General features: G+C 33.3%; 1 protein-coding gene across 1 annotated transcript; it reads right to left on the bottom strand.

Annotated features, from left to right (window-relative positions):
* Positions 1 to 11309: 11309 nt before the first annotated feature.
* On the bottom strand, positions 11310 to 17331 carry LOC105330626 (kelch-like protein 3). The gene is made up of 9 exons (XM_066076427.1): positions 16937 to 17331; positions 16721 to 16832; positions 15258 to 16206; positions 14656 to 14761; positions 13709 to 13868; positions 12649 to 12912; positions 12068 to 12245; positions 11748 to 11957; positions 11310 to 11501 (listed from the first exon to the last, which is right to left on the bottom strand). Exons 1-9 carry the CDS (start codon positions 17084 to 17086, stop codon positions 11483 to 11485), a joined length of 2148 nt encoding a protein of 715 aa, XP_065932499.1. The 5' UTR covers positions 17087 to 17331; the 3' UTR covers positions 11310 to 11482.
* Positions 17332 to 20230: the final 2899 nt, after the last annotated feature.

Below are 20230 nucleotides of genomic sequence, written 5' to 3'. Positions count from 1 at the left end.
AGTATTCAGCTTTCATTTGGAAAGTAATGAATGGATTTAAAGGAGAAAAGTCGATCAACGCATGTATGTACAATGATTGAAATAACCGCCCGCCCTACCGCCCGAGACGCATGACTGTTACGATAGAAGTACGCTGAATTAAATGAACTTTTTACTTTTAACATCGCTTTAATTCCCTATCAACATAAAATGTCAGTTTCCTACACCGTTAAATGTTATAATTTTCAGCATTGACGAATCTCGCTGAGATTAGTGGACGATAACTTTACAACCAAAACAACTTTATGACGAAACAAAATCGAAAAAAAAATATTTTTTAAAAATTGTTTTTAAATTGTGTAGCACCAGTTTTGGCTTACTGTAGTGAAGTGTGGGGCCTCCAGAATTATCTATTTATTGAAATGGTACAGAATCGAGTCCTACGTTTTTACTTACACCCCTGCGAATGTTATTGTCATTTAAATTTTAGACCACGTGGTTTTATTTGACCCTTTCAGTTTCGCATTAAAAATTGTGCCTCGTGTTTATAGTCTAGTTCATAGAATCTAGGTACTACAGTAGTCAATTATTAAATCTAGAGGTTTATTGATTTGAAACTTTATCTTCATTAATTGGTGGATAAAATGTATTCTAGAAATAAATGTTAAAATACAACAAAGAGTTTTTGTCTGCTGTTGCAACAATTAACATGCTAAGTAGGGATCCCCCTGAGGATTAGTTTTCGATCCGCGCCTGACCTAGTTATAGCATCAATAGTGAAACAGACAATACTATTTTATGCAGAATGTACCTTGAAAATGACTCGATATACTAAGTTTTTATGCAAAACAGACATCCATTATTTTTTTTTAAAAACATGGTACTGCACACCACAAGCATCAAACATGGATATGATTTTATTAAGCCACGCAATGTTTATATTTTCAACCACTCAACACGTGGTTAAACACGAACGATAACTCTGTTCTGAACATTATCGTTTAATATAAAAACCGCTAAATGGTGAAATAAGACAAACATATTAAGAGAGTTTCATGTTTTAACAAAAACAAAAGTAGGATACGATATGAAAAACGACCAGTACTTACGTATTTTGAGAATATTATCCGAACACTTATACTTCCGCTCGAAATTTCACAGGAACTGAACAAGCCTCGGTGAAGTCTCGTGAACTTTCATTCGAGCTTCTCTGGATTTATTACATACTTAGCAACGATAAAGAAAACATTCCGAACACATTCGCAGGGGTGACTTAGGCGTTCACAGATTTACACCTTTACCAGCACTACACGGGGAATTTGGACGGAAACTCTGTTATCATAGACACTGTATTAACGCCGTGCGATTATGGAATCGATTGCTGACAATGGAGGACGATCGGCTAACAAAGCGTGTTTTCCTGTGGGACTTTATTCAAACTGGTTTATCTAGATGGACATCACGTATTATCACTCTTTGAATCCATGAACCTGTTACATATTTACGATAATTTATCATTAATCTGTGATGTTAATGAATTTGAAAACAAGCTGTTTCTTACTTATGAAAATGAATGGTTAGGAAAGATAAATCAACTACCAAAATTGCGATTGTATAATAGCACTAAAACAAATTTTAAAACTGAAAATTACCTTGAAATGAACATCTCAAAATCTCAAAGATCTATTTTGGCACAATTCAGATGTGGGATACTCCCAATTAGAATTGAAACGGGGCGATATAAGGGGGGACCTCTCGATGAAAGAATATGTAATACATGTATTTGTGTATTAAATGAAATAGAAGACGAGAGTCATTTTCTGTTGAATTGTACAATCTATTCTGATTTTAGAAGGGAATTATTTAATAATATAGGATATAATCCAACACGGGTAATGTAAAATTTAGACTGTATTATTTTTCTACTGTCAAATTTTCCGAGAAAAACCTCTAAATATTTACTTGAATCTTACCTTTACAGACAATCATTATTGTATAAAAAACGCAATGCGTAATATGTGTATATATGTTATAGTTGTATTTGCAGTGACATGGTGTTTCATTATCTATTTTGTATAAAATTTTGTAATTGTTATAACACATGTCACTATAATTAATTATTTACTTACTTACTTATTTTTTAATGTTTTACATGCAAATTAAAAGAACTATTTCCTCCGGGCTGGTTGAATTATTACAGGGCCGACAAATTATACTATCTGTCAGCCCTGAGTGTCTAGCTAGTTTTTTAACGAGTTCAAAACACTGTGACTTTATACATGTACATGTATACTTAAGGCACGTAACATCGGGGGGGGGGGGGGGGGGGGGGCAGCCCCCCCCCCCTTATTTGATATTAACAAAGGCAAAAGTCTGATCCAAAAACTTAATTTAAAAAAAGGCATTGGTATAACTTAATTGTAAAGAATATTTCATTTTGTAATGGGTCACGTTTTAAAAAGAGGACGGATAAAATGTTCATTGTTTACATGATCATTTCAAAAAGTCAAACACCTGAAGGTGATGGGGTCAATTACAATGGAAAGTGACTCCTGTACTAAACTGCTAAGAAAAACGGCTACTGTACTCACTGTAGCTTGCAAATGAGAAACGCAATGCTTTAAACACCAGTTTTGAAACTTTTTGAAGTAAGAATCATACATTTTATTCGAGTTGTCGCTCTTTCCTCTTCTGATGATATAACTAATGTTTGAAGCTGTTGGTGAAAATCTGCTGTCCTTTCCCAAATCCTGAATTTCCGTCCAAATATTGCGGACCTATATGTAAATTTTGTAAATAATTTAAATTCAAAACCATATAATACGATCAACAATACTGTTTCAATTTCTTTCTTTTTGCACATGGTGCTTTATAAAAACACATGGTGTCACTATTGTGTAACTTTCGCACATGGTGCCTATATCCAACATAGAACCATTTTAACAAGAGCTTGAACTTTCGGTTGGATGTGACTGTCCTTTTCTTGCGTCAAAACGAGTTAAAATGACGTTGGGTCAAGTGAAATATACTCAGATTGCGAAGTCTTAGCTCAAAAGCCAGAAAAATCTTGTTGATTTCAATGAGCTATGACCTAGTGGCCAGCAAAGAAATAGACAGGCCTACGTCACAATGCTGTTTGACACAACTAACCAAAGTCCAAGCTCTTGTTAAAATGCGTCTAACAAAGTGCACATGGTGCTTAAAGTTCTTCATTTCTCCTTGCAGTGTTTCATTCAATTTCAACACCTCTAAAATCCACTTTCAAAACCAGCACGGTACTGTTAAATCTTTCTGTATGGAACGCCTCAACTGCCTTATGTAGATAATCTTCATAATATGATGACACTTCAACATTACATGCTGATACTTTAACATTACGTGATGGTACTTTAACATTACATGCCGATACTTCAACATTACATGCTGATACTTTAACATTGCATGACGGTACTTTAACATTACGTGCTGATACTTCAACATTACATGCTGATACTTTAACATTACATGATGGTACTTTAACATTACATGCTGATACTTCAACATTACATGCTGATACTTTAACATTACAAGCTGATACTTCATTATATGATGGTACATCACTATGCGGTAGTTCTAAAAATAGGGTTAGGGAAGCGTCGCCTAGGGAACGAAATACGCTAAAACTCAAAACACGTGGATGCCTGTAAAGTTTTTAACACTGGGCTGTTTCTCTGTTTCAGAGATTGATCAGATTGGACTAAGGTCCACTAAAACTTGTTTAGATCGAGATACTCAACAAATGCTACTATTTGATTAAGTGTTGTCTTTTAAATGGGTCATTTTAAATTTTAAAGAATGGCTGCATTGTGAGTTCATTGGGGCTCAGCGCATAAAAATCAGGGGGTACCAAAAGTCCTTCAGGGAATTTTGGTCTAAAAATGTGCATTCAGAACCCAATCTTTTGGCGCTTAGTCAGAGCGAACAGCTAATTTTTTTTTAAAAAGCACCTAAACAAATACTTCTGTCATTCATGTTACATGTAGATTGGACTTATGGGGATTAATGGGTTCTTCCTGGAGATCCACGTGAAAGAGTGGGCAATGAAAGCACTGATTTGTTCAACAGTACATTTACTGCTAAAATCAGATTCAACAGCAATGCTATGCTTTATCCTTTGCATGATCTTATAAGTTGCATGTGTGGTTGTCGTTTGCCTAAATACATTGCACCAAAACAAATCGTATGTTTCGACAATATTTTTATTCAGTAGAGATCCTCTCTCATGAGCTGTAGTGTGTTGTGTACTTCTTCAGTTCCAGCTTTTTTTTTTATTTTTTTACTTTTGTTTACACATAAATCCACATGCACACATATTTCAGACATATTTCATACATTTCAAGATTCTACATATTGTAATATCTTATTAAGCTAATGGAAATAGATTATCCGTGCAGTGTGAAAACGTGTTTTCTTGCAAAAAAAATATATAGATAAAAAAATAGCAGTAAATGAAAAGAGAAAAAGGGGTATATAGAAGATAAAAAAAATACAATAGAAAAGGGGGTACATGTATCAAAATATTTGTTCACAAGTCAATATAATTAAAAAAAAAATAGTTTAAGTTCCAGCTTTTTGACATGATCCAAACTAGTCTCAGTGGACCTTAGTCCTATATGATCAATCTCTGAAACAGAGAAACAGCCCAATGTTAAAACTTCCCTATTTTTAGAACCACCGCATAGTGAAGTATCATCATATAATGAAGTATCAGCATGTAATGTTAAACTATCAGCACGTAATGTTAAAATACCATCATGTAATGTTAAAGTATCAGCAAGTAATGTTAAAGTATCAGCACGTAATGTTAAAGTACCATCACGTAATGTTAAAATACCATCACGTAATGTTGAAGTATCAGCATGTAATGTTAAAGTACCATCATGTAATGTTGAAGTATCAGCATGTAATGTTAAAGTACCATCATGTAATGTTGAAGTATCAGCACGTAATGTTAAAGTACCATCATGTAATGTTGAAATATCAGTATGTAATGTTGAAGTACCATCATGTCATGTTGAAGTATCATCATATCATGAAGATTACCTACATGAGGCAGTTGAGGCGTTCCATACTTATAATTTAATATTTTTACTCTTCATTGTAGATCAAAACGGTCATTTGAGCTTTAAGGTATCTCACTCCTCATGTTTTGATTTCATTGCACAGATGATCATTATATTTAAAATGAATATGATTTTATTTATTTAATCATCACAGATAGATTATTATTTCATAATTACACAACATTCATAAAGAAAATCCATTCGAATTCAAGAAACAAACAAGTTTTTTGGGGAACTATTTTTTCGCGCGGAAGGTTTTTTAGACAAAAATGACAGAAACAAGCAATTTTATGAATTTTCAATATACTTTTCTTTTTATTATACTTTAATCATTATTCACATTTTTAACATTTGATAGGTTTGTAACATATTTAATAGGTTCTGTGTGACATGTACAAAATCAAATCTTGAGAATGTGATAGCCGTTTAGCATAAAATCATGCATATATATAGAACATGTCTGAATTTTTTTTAAGCCAAATTTTGCGAGATATTTACCTTTGAAGCCCTCTATCTAAAATTTGACATCACTGACCCCCATGTTATATTATGTCAAAATGATACTGAATACATATTTAGGCAAACTGGATTAATCTTATAAAATTCTTGATATTCAAAAAGTTTTTATTTCAAATCCAATTGTAACTATTAAAGAAATTGTCTATTTTAAGTGCAAAAAGGTCACAAAAAATTTATGCAGCTTTGTACAATTTTTTTTTCGTAATCCCTCTATTCAGTGTGACCATTGCGCATAATTAAAAACAATATTTGAAGAAATAAGTTTGCTTAATAAAAAATACTGACAACAAATCCTAATCAGGATGAAATTGCATTTTAGGTGCAAAAAGGTCAAATTAAATGGGCCATAACTCAGAGGGATGGATACTGATCCCCCATTATCTTTGTATTTTTTAAGTTTGTTTTGTCTACAGATTTCAATGATATACTTCTCAAGAAAATCTTGATACAACAACATTGAGGAGTGGGATACCTTGAAATGACGTAAAATTTTACAAAATTAAAACGTAACGTCAGGCGTATGGATACGTTTTTGACGTTAGTCTTACTATGACGTAGGCAATATTCTTTATACGATATAAAATAATTTTTTTTAGCCAATCAGAAAGCGCGTTACAACCACAATTAAATTATTCTAATTTATCGAGAGAGAAAAGCCAAACAGAAGGGATCAATTCTCAATATTACATTGTACCAATGTCCATAGAATCTAGATCAGCAAAGGGAATACTTTTTTATAAGCTTTGATCGTAATGCTAAATACATTGGACATACAAGTATAAAATGATATTCGTCTTCAATGTCTGTAATACAAGTTTTACAAAATCTTTTGTCTCTTGGTATATTTTTAAGTCGTCCTGTTTCAATAAGCAGATTATGTGAGGACAACCTCATTTTGGAAACACATTTTTTGTACAACTTTGGTATTGATTTTTCTAAATAATATTGTAAGCAGAAATTATCAACTAAGTGCTTGTAAATAAAACATTTTGTTTCTATTTGCATCTTGCCATGCGACGTTTGAATAAAGTTGTCTTTAAGTCTTTTCTGAATAATTAGTAGACAAATACGACTGTTTAAAGCAATATGAGCTGCAGTTTACATGTTGAAATTTTTTTTTAAGAAAATGTTATATTTCTACTAAAATGACAAAAAGTATAATAGTTTTTAAATTTCTGTTAGCTCTGTTTTTGTGGGAAAAGCCATTAAGAAGCCTTAATTGGAGCAAAATTTAATTATTGTCGTCCTGTACAAAAATTTATCTGCTGTATATTTTTTATAAGTGAAATCTTTCTCCTGACAAAAATTAATGATTTTTACAAATCTTATTTATCATGAAAGTTTAAGTTACAGGCAGACTTATCACACTAGCAGGTTTTTGCATCAAAATAAAATTCTGAAAAATACAGCTAATCTTGCTTTAAATTACTTTGACCAGTTAAATGACAGCAGGTGTAATAAAGCCTCCCAATATGTATTTGTGGTATCCTAAATTGGAGAGGGGACGGGATATTTACGATACACCTTGTTGTTAATTGGGGATCTCTCTCTCTCTCTCTCTCTCTCTCTCTGTTAAACTGAAGTTACCACTGTACTTTGTAAATAACGACAACATATTTTTTTAAACTACAGTTAATATACACACATTGCTGACATTTGAAAATTGAAAAAGCAGATTTTTTTTTCTTCATTTCCATGTTTAGATGGATAGTATGTATAGTATGTATGTATAGTATGCATGCGCGGATCTAGAGGGGGGGTCGGGGGTCCCGACCCCCCCCCCCCCCCCTGGAAAATGAAAATTTATTAAATTTACATAGTAAAATTATCGCGAAAATATGCCTCGGACCCCCCCTGGCAAACACAATTATCCTTCGGACCCCCCCCTGGAAAAATTTTCTGGATCCGCGCATGGTATGTATAGTAATATCTGTGAGGCATTCCTTGAATGTGTTGTCCTTATATTAAAGAAACTTAAAAATACTCGTCATCTCTATATAAGGAAACACTCAATAGTTTGTTAGTCAGATATCTACTGAGTTTAATGTAACCATCCAACCCAACCCTTTCTTCCCGAGAATAAACATCGCATCATATATCGTTAAATGCACGGCTTGGTAGAGGGTTAACTGCTTTTCGGTGAACATGTTGGGCGAATACTTCAGGAACTTCAGATAATTTGCCCCTTTGCCAACTATAGCCCCCATTCAATATACTTATATCCCTCCCCATCCCAAGCAACATCGCCTCCTCTAAATTTTCAAATACATGCATCAAGTACCGGAAAATAATGTCAATTGGTCACAATCGAAATGTACATGTACCTATTTATCGATTATAATCAAACTTTAATTTTAAAAATATATGTTCGATTATAACCTGAATATCAAGAAGTTACATTTTCAAAGATACTAATCTGTATTCAAGGATTTCATGTATAAACGGGTGGATGGAATAATATTTACAGAGAGGTGATTGACTACTGCAATTTGTGTGTGATAGATAGCATCATATCAAAGAGTGTATTTTTTTCTTTGCGGGATTTTCATGCTATGATATTTGCGGAATAGTTAAAATATTTGCGGAACAGCCCATTTTGTTCAAAAACGTTGAAATTTTATGTTGATATGCGTGGTAAGCTGGTCAATGTAGAAATGCTAAAACGTTTTAATTCAAGAACGTCTGCTTTTCCTGAGTCATTAACAACTTATATAATTATGCACGAGCGTGTATCTATAAATACGAATTCTGTATATGTCGCTATAATTTCTGTAACTCACAATTAGAAAATTAGATCAATAATCAGACGATCATAAAAAAAACTATATTAATTGCATGTTAGATTGAAAATAACCAAAACTATATATGGAGTTTTATATACATATATTTATATTTTTCAGTGTCTTTGCCTGTGATAACATTACCTATCGATTTTGTACTATATTACCCATAACTACAAATGACGTATAATTGGGGCGCCAACGGGGTTTGCTTATTTATATTTAAATATTTAATCGTACAATAACTTAAAATTATATAAATATAAGGAATTATCTGAACAAGGTAGAAAAGCATTGTTTGCGCTTAGAAAGAATATACGGGGAATGTCATTTAATATAGAAACATTATTGTCGCTTTTTGATTGTTTTATTGGTGGAATTGTTAATTACTGTTCAGAAATATGGGGAAATAATATAGGTTGCAATATCGAGAAACTTCATACAGACTTCTGTAAACAAATTCTCGGAGTGAAGAAAAGTACAAATACTGCTTACTTATATGCTGAATTAGGCCGTGTGCCCCTTGTACATTATAGAATGTTTAACATTATTAAGTTTTGGAAAAATGTCTTAATTAGTGACAATTGTATAATTAGACATTGCTACGAAGTTATGTATATTAATTGTGAAGAACACGGTTATAAAAACTGGGTTTTCTATGTAAAGAAAATTCTCATTGACCTCGGTTTTTTTGATATATGGTCTAACCAAAAAATAAACAATGGTATTTTACAACTTGTAAAACAAAGAATTTTTGATCAGGCAAAACAAGATATTTTTGCAAATGTTGAAAATTCAAAGAAATGTTCTTTTTACAAATATCTTATCGATGGTATACATCTTCAATACTATTTAAGAAAATCTATTCCCATTAAATTACAGAAATATATAACTAAATTACGACTATCGTCACATCGCCTGGCTATTGAAACTGGTAGATATAATAACACAAATAGAGAAAATAGATTTTGTCCACATTGCAAATCTAGTGTTGATATGAATTCCATTTTTTATTTGTTTGTCCTCTATACAGAACATTGCGCAGATTATACATGAAAGAATATTATTATAAAAAACCTTGTATGTTTAAATCAATTCAACTTTTTAATACTGACAATGTCAAAGATCTCTGTAATCTTGGCAAATTCATCTCAAAAAGTATGTTATTAAGGGACAACTGTATTACATAATTGTAGTCTTTTGTTTTCTCAACCTGTATATGTAACAGTAAATGTTATTATCTGTACGTGCACAAGTTCTCCTGTAAATACACTACCACCTCATGTTATACATATGTCATACTGATAAGCTGTAAAGCTTAAAGAAATAAAGAATTGAATTGAATTGAATTGAATCATTCTTAGGAAATTATGAGGTGATAATTTCGACCGGGGCGTGATCAAATCTATCATAAAGCCCTTCGGGCTTTATTGGATTTGATCACGCCCCGGCCAAAATTATCACCTCATGATACTCAAAGAATGATTCCTTATTCCTTATTTGTATACCACATGGTCTCGTGACATTTAAAAAAAAATCAGATATTTTATTCAAGATAACAAGCAAAATCGTCATTAAATCATGCGCGCTAGCAAATTAAATGATGAATTATACAATTTCTATTTATCTATGAGTATAAAATGGCAACTTTGAATTTGAAAACACTGTGAATCAAATGCAAATAAAAACACATACAAGTACATTGTCAATTACTTGTAAATTGTATTTATATGACACTTTTAGGTAGTTATGCCAAATATATACTTAAATGTATTAAATTCCACAGATGTCATAATTATTGTAAAAAAAATTCTTACCTTCACATGCACAACATGTGGGGATCAAGAGGGGTCCCATGCATTAGAAAAGTAAAACTTATTAATTTTACAAAAAATTCCCCTAGAGTCCCCGGCAAGCAAAATTCGTAATCCTCGCAATGCCAACATATGTTTACATTTGTCAAAGAACAGGGACGTACAAGGCGTTGTATATCCCCCACTCGGAGCAATGAAGACATAAGAATTTCAATTAAGGAATAAGGAATCATTCTTTGAGTATTATGGGGTGATAATTTTGGTTGGGGCGTGGTCAAATCCAATAAAGCCCGAAGCGTTATTATAAAAGCACTATTTTTTAGGTAGCACATGCTATGTATTACTACACGGCGCAGCCAATACCGTTCTTCGGCTATGCTATTAGACACGCCCATTTTGTGTCACTCATGTTTTATGAAGTTATTGGGTTTTAAGGTTCAAAATTGATTCGTAATGTTATCACAGACAAAGACAGTTGAAAATGTAAATGTTTCAAGTTAGAATATTAATTTTTGACTTGTATGGATTGTTTTCATTATAAATTTCACGATGGAAGTCAATATTGTGCCTTCATTCTATAAACACGTCAGGTATTGGTTTCCAAATTAAGCTGCACATCGTTTTTTGCCTAAATCTTGGGTCATTCACTGTTCTTAATTGCAAAATTAGGTTTGAATGGGTCCTGACTCCATCTTAAAAGTACTTTTATTATCACAACCGCTTTGGTTGGATTTTTCCCACAGCGTCAAGATCATTTCTGTCAGCTACGTCATGCATAAATAATACACGCCACCGTTGTGAAAACTTTATGATTGGTCAACTCCTTTTCTTGGACGGAGTTATCAGAACACATTTATGCAATGCCAGAGCTGAAGGATTTCTCATAACAGTTCATCCCCCCCCCCCCCCCAAATACTACGGTCCAGAGTACGACGTTTACCAAAATATATTTAAAAATTGCATGCACTCCGCGTTCATTTCATGTATATATCGTAAATGTATAATGTACATGTTTTACCTACTAACTCATCAGTCAAAGTGATATATTATTATATGAATTCCTCAATTTCTACACTTAATTTTTACCCCATTAAAGAAAAACTGAATACCAACAGTTGCATACAATTTAATTACTTTTGCCCCATTTTACATAAATGTTTCTAAAATATCCAATTTAAAAAAATCACACTGACAATAAAGATTTGAATTTGATCAAGTTAACAGTTTAAATTGTCCTTAAAAAATCAAAAAACAACTCCAGAAAAGATTTCAGTTTGATGGATGGGCCTCAGTATTTTCTTAACCACCTGAAAACAAAAAGATATGAAACGATTACTATATAATCATAATGTACATTTATAAATTACAAAAACTGTTTAGTATAAACTAATACAGTGAATAAATGAGAAACAGGATTTGATCACAATTAAACCTTGAAATAAATGCCAAAGAGAAGAAAAATATGAAAAAGTTCAGTCATTGACAATTACCGCAGACAAGTCTTATCAGACAAGAAAAGTTTTGATGAGCTAGCTTATGACTTTTTTACTTACTTTTTGGTTTCCATATTGTAGAACAATTCAACTTTGTTCTCATAGTAAGAACTGTAGGGCTGCCCATGATTCATTTGGCTGTATCCCCCTTTCAGACAAACATTGCCCCCCTCAGCCGAGGTAGAGGCAGCAGCCCTGGGCTCAGGGAGTGCCTTCACATAGAACCAACAGTTGGTTCTAGGATTATAACACTCCACCGATGAAAGCAAGCTGAATTCATGATAAAAATAATTATAAAAGTTATCACCCAGATTTCTTTCCATTAATTTTAATCAATATTTCTCTTTTTGTCCTGAAAATTGTGACATACTGGTACATACCGATTGCCTTCACCTATTCCACCAATAGCAAATATATAGCCATCTACTTCACAAAGGGAATGCTCCATCCTGGCAACATTCAATGGAGCCACTGGCCTCCACTCTTTGGTCTCGTACGAATACACCAATACTTTATTGGTGGGAGAGGGACACTCCGAATCTTTGTACCTGGCTCCACCTGCAAAAATTGTATATTCAGATCATCTTCCATTGATTTAAACATGATTTGATTTGACAAATATATATTCTCTTCAAAATGAATATTAATTTGGTCAACTGCAATTTTTGCTGATTTTGTGATATGCTTTGCCCCAGACCCTGTCAAAGTCCCGTGGAAATTTGACCACCTGGATTTATCTACTACTACAATCTTGATTGACTTCTAACAGTGACTTTTTCCCTTTAAGACATTAAGTCTCCATAAGTCTTCATATCCACAGATTAGAAATATATAGAAGTTAAAAAAAATGCACACAGAGAAACATAGGATAGAACTTCCAAATTCCTTCCAGATGTCCATGATATTAAGACTAAAGAGTTACTGACATTCTATATAATGAGGTAGAACTGTATCTACTTACCAACCATGTACCACTGGTCTCCTCCCCACACCATTGCCTTTCTGGTATCCTCTTTACTACCATCAGAGTGGTCCTGTTTTTTATATCGTTTACTCCTTTTCTTTTTAACATGTTTGACACAGTCGTTGCTTTTCTCCTCTACTATGGAAACATCTTTTTGCTTTGGTTTCCTTCCCATCATACAATCCATGCTTTGAAGTCCAGTAGTTCCCAATCTGGCTTGCTTTCTAGCTAGTTCAGATTCTGTGTCATCCATCATAGACCCTAGGTATATATATATAAAATTAGCAATAATATAATAAGCTGTTTTAAGCATGTTCATGTACATAATTAGGAAGCAAGTCCATAGCTCTGTGTACCTCAATATCTAACTGCATGATTAATACCGGTAATGTTTCAACATTGATAAATAATTCTTTGTAAAGAAATTTCTATACTCTGTCCCTGGGACAAACCATAATAATAACAACTTCTAAATGAATTTGAAATTCAAATATTTGAAGTGTCTAAAAATTATGAGCATTCATGCACATTGATAAAGTCCTTAATTTGATCAACTTAAATTTGAAAGTATCCAACTATCCATGCCCCTTTGCCTGCAACTATACATCAAGTGAATAAAGGTGGCAGAAAGATGAACTGATTAAAAAACAGGTTTTGTACAAATAAAATGGCTATCTAAGCTATATATCTCAATAGTATGTTAATTGTTACCAAGGTAACAACATACAGTAAAACTCCTTAACAAGGAACTTGGATAATAGAATAATAGGTTTAGTTGAATTAATGAATGAAGTAATAATATATCACCCATCATTTGTTAAACTCTCTTCTACTAATATAAATAATCTTATTTGTTAGGAAACAAAATGTCTTTCTCCCAATATCTCTAATTTTACATGCAGAGAAGTTTATTGAATTAAAACAATTAAGTCAATTTTCCTAATAATGAGCCTGGAAAAATATACTTTTTACTGTTTTATCCTCCTTTTATATCATTTTCACATCAATTTCTTTTTACTTTTTGATTTTTGATGGTATGTTGACAATAATGCATTACATTTTGATTCCCTGTATTGCTTGATACATGGTGCAGAAATGGTGGACCAGCTTTGACTTCGCGAACAGGCATGACGATTAAAATCCTCCATAGCATCTTCGGTCATTAGAACAATGTCATAAGTGACATCAGGTTCCTTGAACTCAGAGCTACAGTGTGTCTATACGGGCAACAGAAAGAAGAAAGACAGAAAAGGAATAGGTCAGAATGTGGAGCAGACATACTAGTAGAATGGATTATTGCACTGAAATGGTGAAATAGCTAGAGCTATATCATATATATATTTCTGATATTAGGCCACCTCTCAAAGAAGTTTTTGTATAAAAAAGGATCATGTAACAAGGAAATGATATATCAAATATATTTATGAAATCAGGTCACCTCTCAAAGAAGTTTTTGTTCTCTCCAAGTCAGCTAATGAATAATTATGTAATTTGTGTATGCAGGTGTATTTCATAAAATTCTGGGCATTATAACACATGTAATCATATTAATTCTCATGGATTCATGCAACATTGAAAAGAAAAATGAATATCCCTTCCTAAGTTTATAAACATGCATTGCGAGTAAAAAAAAAAAGGCAAACAATGAATTTCAAGGTAGTTTATAATCAAAACAGTTGTTCCATTAATTCATTCCAGTTTTGAGGCGAGTTTTAACATATACTGTACTTACCTTTGACAATACTTTATATACAGACCGATGATCAGCTATCTAAGCATGATTTGCTGCACATGGAGCAAACCTGATCATGCTGTCAATTCTGTCATTTATTATTTATAGAAGCATCATCTTTTAGTGTGGAAGTAAAATTAACTACTGGTAATACCTGCTTATAATACTGTATAAAAATACTTAATTAAAAAACACAGCATAAATTAATGTAAAAGTAAAAACCATTCGGTACACTGTACTCATGTTATAAAGAAACATAACTATTCATGTACCTTTAGATATTGCTGGACACTCCCTCCACTGTTGGCAAGGCTCCGAGGTTCTTGAATCTCCAGATTAAGAGGATCTTGCTGATTGAGGCTGATCGAGGTCTGAACCCTACACCAAGGTATAAAAGATGCATTGAATTCAAATATTCTTTAATACACTGTCATTTTTTTTTCACAACAAAAAAGAGCAGATTATTCAAAATGCATGTTTCTGATTGTTTCACATGATAGACAGGGAATATGCATATATGCCTTACTGTAAACCAACTTTTATTCGCTTCTGAGAATCTAAATCTTTAATTAGGTTTGCAAGAGCCTGATCGTCACTATTATATTCTTGTCGCAAACCAGTTCTCAAAACCAATGTTGTATTACTTTTAAAATAGTATAAATCTCTGTTGCAAAAATTAGTACATTGTAGCTGCAAACTAGTTTGACTATGGCAAATGACGCAAAATAAAGTTGTCACAAATAAAAGTTGGTATTAGATATGATTATGTTTATTGTTTAATTTCAAGCTATAAACCTAATAGGTTAAATTATAGTATGATTTATCTTTTTCATACATAGAGAGTAAGATAATATTGAAGAGTATATGTACTAACCAGTTAGCCATAGTGATCAAGCCCACACAATGGGGGCTCTGCTTAAGGGCGGGACATTTAACGAAGCATTCCATCAATTGCTGGCTTGATAGGTGTGAGAACCTAACCATATCCATCACTCTCTCCAGATTCTTCATTCGATCCTCATTATGATGGGGAAGCCAGCTTACAGCACTCTCAAAAATGTCCATCTCTGAATTAACATCAAGCCTTTCATTTGACAAAATCATGCAGAGGGTGTCCACATCTAAGCCATAGAAAGAGGAACTGTTCCTAATTTCCATAAAATTTTTGGCTATCAAATCCATCAGAATGTCACAAACTTGAACATCTTTATGCCTCCTCATCTTCTGCAAAAGTTTCAGCATGTCATGGTGACCAAGAGAGGAGATTTTCTGCAAACACATCTGAGTGATTTGCTGCACCTCAAACATCCGTGAGAGATCAAGAACCTCATGCAGATAATCAGGTTTGATGATATTGATATCACCAGAATAAATGCAATTTAAGAATGACTTTAAAGAACCCTCTGACACTCCAGTAACCCTAATTTGCCTTGGTCTGATGGGTGGCTGAGTAAAGTCCTTGCTGTCAAACATCTTCTCAAACAACGGACTCTGACTAGCAAGGACGACCTTATGCACCGGGTAAATGATGTTGCCCAGTTTGAATGAAATGTCACATATCTGTTCTCTGTTATAGATTTCATTCAAATATTGTCCAATATTGGCATAGTGCTTGTTTGAAGCCTGTATATGGCCTGAGAGTGGTGCACTATCACTTTCATTTTCAGCCTTTGGAGATGACTTTTTAGGGTTTCTGGGGACTTCATCATCTGAGGCAGTTTTAATCTTTCTGGGAATCTCATCATCTGATGCAGTTGATGAAACAGAACTTGGGGGAGAAGTTGAACTTGGTGGTGAAGGTGTCTGGTTTTGGTTTCTGTCCACTATTGTATAAATACATCTCTCAATTAAATGATAATTACCTTCTTAACAAAGTTTCAAAAACATTAGTTGAAATAAAAATGAATGTACTTTTGTAAATATCTATTGATCTATATGTCAAGTCCTTTAATAGCCCCCCCCCCCCCCCCATTAACCTTCAATAAATTTAATTAATCTCCTGAATTCAGTATTTGAAGTTGTTTTTACTAAATCATGGGAGAGGGCGGTCTAAGTTATGGAACTTGTGTCCAATCCCAATTGTATTTTCGTACAATAAAAATATGTTCAAATCACTAAATCAAAGCTGCATCAAAATGCTTAATTTTTGACTATTTTAATCCAACAGAAAATAGATTTACTATAATAATTGTATTTCTAATAACAAAAAGGAAAAAAGGATTGATAAAAATATTTTGAGTTAAATATGAGAAACTTTTTGTTATTTGGTCAGAGAAAGCAAGCAAACTTTAACAGGACTCAATAAATCTACAAAAAGTAGAATGCAAATACCCCTACCCTTCTGCTGAATATATCTCAATTTCAAGGAATCCAAGATCACAGACCCAGAGGAAGAAGTTGTAGATGTAGAAACTCTAGATGTTGAGGCTCCCATGGCAGCTTTTTCAGCCTTAAATAATATGAATTTCAAATATTAACAAAAATTATCTCCATATATTGTGAACAATTGTAAATACATATAAAACATTACTTTCATATTAAGCATAAACTTACTTTCATCCTCTCTTGCCGCTTCCTCTCAAGCCAGCAGGCCTGAGGGTCGGCATCCTCTTTGCTCATATAGCTGTACCAAACGTCCCGATTTACTACAATCGGTTCACGCTTGGGCAGGACTTCGGTTGTCACAATCACAGTGTCCTTCATCTTTGGACACGATGAATTTCAAGATATCCAATATACGACCTTTCAAGTTTCTGAATTCAAATAAGGAATAAAAATAAATTTACAGTTGATAAACTGTTCTAATTGAACGATGTACAACCACACACGAACACAGGACACTTTCGACGAATCGATGAGCGAGGGCAAAGATTGATAGTATACACAAACTACCAATCTTTGGGAGTCACGAAAACGCAGCTTCTTTCTAGCAACACTATTACGTAACTAAGGAAGTCTAAACATGCCCGCGCATTTAACTTGAAATAGCAGGAAGTAGCATAATATCTAGTCTTTTCGTTGAACAAGATATTTCCGGATTTTTTTTAAAAGAGGCAAATGAAAAGTCGATCAACGCATGTATGTACAATATGTTTGAAATAACCGCCCGCCCTACCGCCCGAGACGCATGACTGTTACGATAGAAGTACGCTGAATTAAATGAACTTTTAAATTGTGTAGCACCAGTTTTGGATTACTGTAGTGAAGTGTGGGGCCTCCAGAATTATCATTCTATTGAAATGGTACAGAATCGAGCCCTACGTTTTTACTTAGGCGTTCAGAGATTTACACCTTTACCAGCACTACACGGGGAATTTGGATGGAAACTCTGTTATCATAGACACTGTATTAACGCCGTGCGATTATGGAATCGATTGCTGACAATGGAGGACGATCGGCTAACAAAGCGTGTTTTCCTGTGGGACTTTAATCAAACTAGTTTATCTAGATGGACATCACGTATTAAATCACTATTTGAATCCATGAACCTGTTACTTATTAACGATAATTTATCAATCTGTGATGTTAATGAATTTGAAAACAAGCTGTTTCTTACTTATGAAAATGAATGGTTAGGAAAGATAAATCAACTACCAAAATTGCGATTGTATAATTTAGCATTAAAACAAATTTTAAAACTGAAAATTACCTTGAAATGAACATCTCAAAATCTCAAAGATCTATTTTGGCACAATTCAGATGTGGGATACTCCCAATTAGAATTGAAACATGGCGATATAAGGGGGAACCTCTCGATGAAAGAATATGTAATTTTTGTGTATTAAATGAAATAGAAGACGAGAGTCATTTTCTGTTGAATTGTAAAATCTATTCTGATTTTAGAAGGGAATTATTTAATAATATAGGATATAATCCAACACTGGTGATGTCAAATTTAGACTGTATTATTTTTCTACTGTCAAATTTTCCGAGACAAACCTCTAAATATTTACTTGAATCTTATCTTTACATTTACTTGAATCTTACCTTTACAGACAATCATTATTGTATAAAAAACGCAATGCGTAATATGTGTATATATATGTTATAATTGTATTTGCAGTGACATATAGGCCCAATGGACCGGGTGTTTCATTATCTATTTTGTATAACATTTTGTAATTGTTATAACACATGTCACTATAATAAATTATTTACTTACTTACTTATTTTTTAATGTTTTACATGCAAATTAAAAGAAATAAACAATGCCAACTATTTCCTCCGGGCTGGTTGAATTAATACAGGGCCGACAAATTATACTATCTGTCAGCCCTGAGTGTCTAGCTAGTTTTTTAACGAGTTTAAAACACTGTGACTTTATACATGTACATGTATACTTCAGGCACGTAACATCGGGGGGGGGGGGGGGGGGCAGCCCCCCCGCCCCCCCCCCCCCCCCCATCTTTGATAATAACAAAGGCAAAAGTCTGATCCAAAAACTTAATTTAAAAAAAGGCATCGGTATAACTTAATTGTAAAGAATATTTCATTTTGTAATGGGTCACGTTTTAAAAAGAGGACGCATAAAATGTTCATTGTTTACATGATCATTTCAAAAAGTCAAACACCTGAAGGTGATGGGGTCAATTACAATGGAAAGGGACTCCTGTACTAAACTGCTAAGAAATCATACATTTTATTCGAGTTGTCGCTCTTTCCTCTTCTGATGATATAACTAATGTTTGAAGCTGTTGGTGAAAATCTGCTGTCCTTTTCCAAATCCTGAATTTCCGTCCAAATATTGCGGACCTATATGTAAATTTTTTAAATAACCATATAATACGATCAACAATACTGTTTCAATTTCTTTCTTTTTGCACATGGTGCTTTATAAAAACACATGGTGTCACTATAACCTTTCCACGCCCAATTTGTGCCATCAAGTTGAAATAATATCTTCTGACAAGTCGACATAAGGATCTGACAAGTCGACATTAGCATCTTTTAAGTCGACATAATTATTTGACAAGTCGACATAATTATCTGACAAGTCGACATAATTATTTGACAAGTCGACATAATTATTTGACAAGACAACATAACATCTGACAAGTCAACATCATTATCTGACACCTCGGCTTATAATATGAATGATAAATTTCTTTAAACTAGTGGTCATATTATTTTTCCTGTCAGATAATTATGTTAACTTGTCAGATCTTTATGTCGACTTGTCAAATAATTATGTTAACTTGTCAGATCTTTATGTCGACTTGTCAGATATTATGATGACAAGTTAATGGCAGTTAGTGGCACTAACACGCTTTAACAACAAAATATTGAGTTTCTAGTCAATATGTTTATTTTCTGACAAGTCAACATAAATATCTGACAAGTTGACATAAATATCTGACAAGTCGACATAATCATCTGACAAGTCGACATAACTATCTGACAAGTAGTGGCAGATCTATGCCACCATAGAAATATACTCAGATTGCGAAGTCTTAGCTCAAAAGCCAGATAAATCTTGTTGATTTCAATGAGCTATGACCTAGTGGCCAGCAAAGAAATAGACAGGCCTACGTCACAATGCTGTTTGACACAACTAACCAAAGTCCAAGCTCTTGTTAAAATGCGTCTAACAAAGTGCACATGGTGCTTAAAGTTCTTCATTTCTCCTTGCAGTTTTTAATTCAATTTCAACACCTCTAAAATCCACTTTTAAAACCAGCACGGTACTGTTAAATCTTTCTGCAGCAAAGATGCTTTTAGTATCTGAACCAACCGTAAAAAAACCTTTTTGGGATTTTTTTATTAAATAAACTTTAACACAAAATTGTAAAAGTTATTAGATTAAGCATTCCAAACCATAGGCCAAAACATAGACGGTTTCCATATTGG

The sequence above is a fragment of the Magallana gigas genome, chromosome 2, assembly GCF_963853765.1.
Source record: "Magallana gigas chromosome 2, xbMagGiga1.1, whole genome shotgun sequence".
In the NCBI taxonomy this organism is placed as follows: Eukaryota; Metazoa; Mollusca; class Bivalvia; order Ostreida; family Ostreidae; genus Magallana; species Magallana gigas.
The sequence above is the reverse complement of the archived record's forward strand: the minus strand, read 5'-3'. Positions and strand labels throughout refer to the sequence as shown.

Coding starts and splice junctions, on each gene's coding strand:
- LOC105330626 (XM_066076427.1), bottom strand. CDS start 17,086: ATGAAGGACACTGTGATTGTGACAACCGAAGTCCTGCCCAAGCGTGAA. Junction 16,833..16,936: donor AGCGGCAAGAGAGGATGAAA/GTAAGTTTATGC, acceptor ATATTATTTAAG/GCTGAAAAAGCTGCCATGGG. Junction 12,913..13,708: donor GCAATACAGGGAATCAAAAT/GTAATGCATTAT, acceptor ATATATACCTAG/GGTCTATGATGGATGACACA.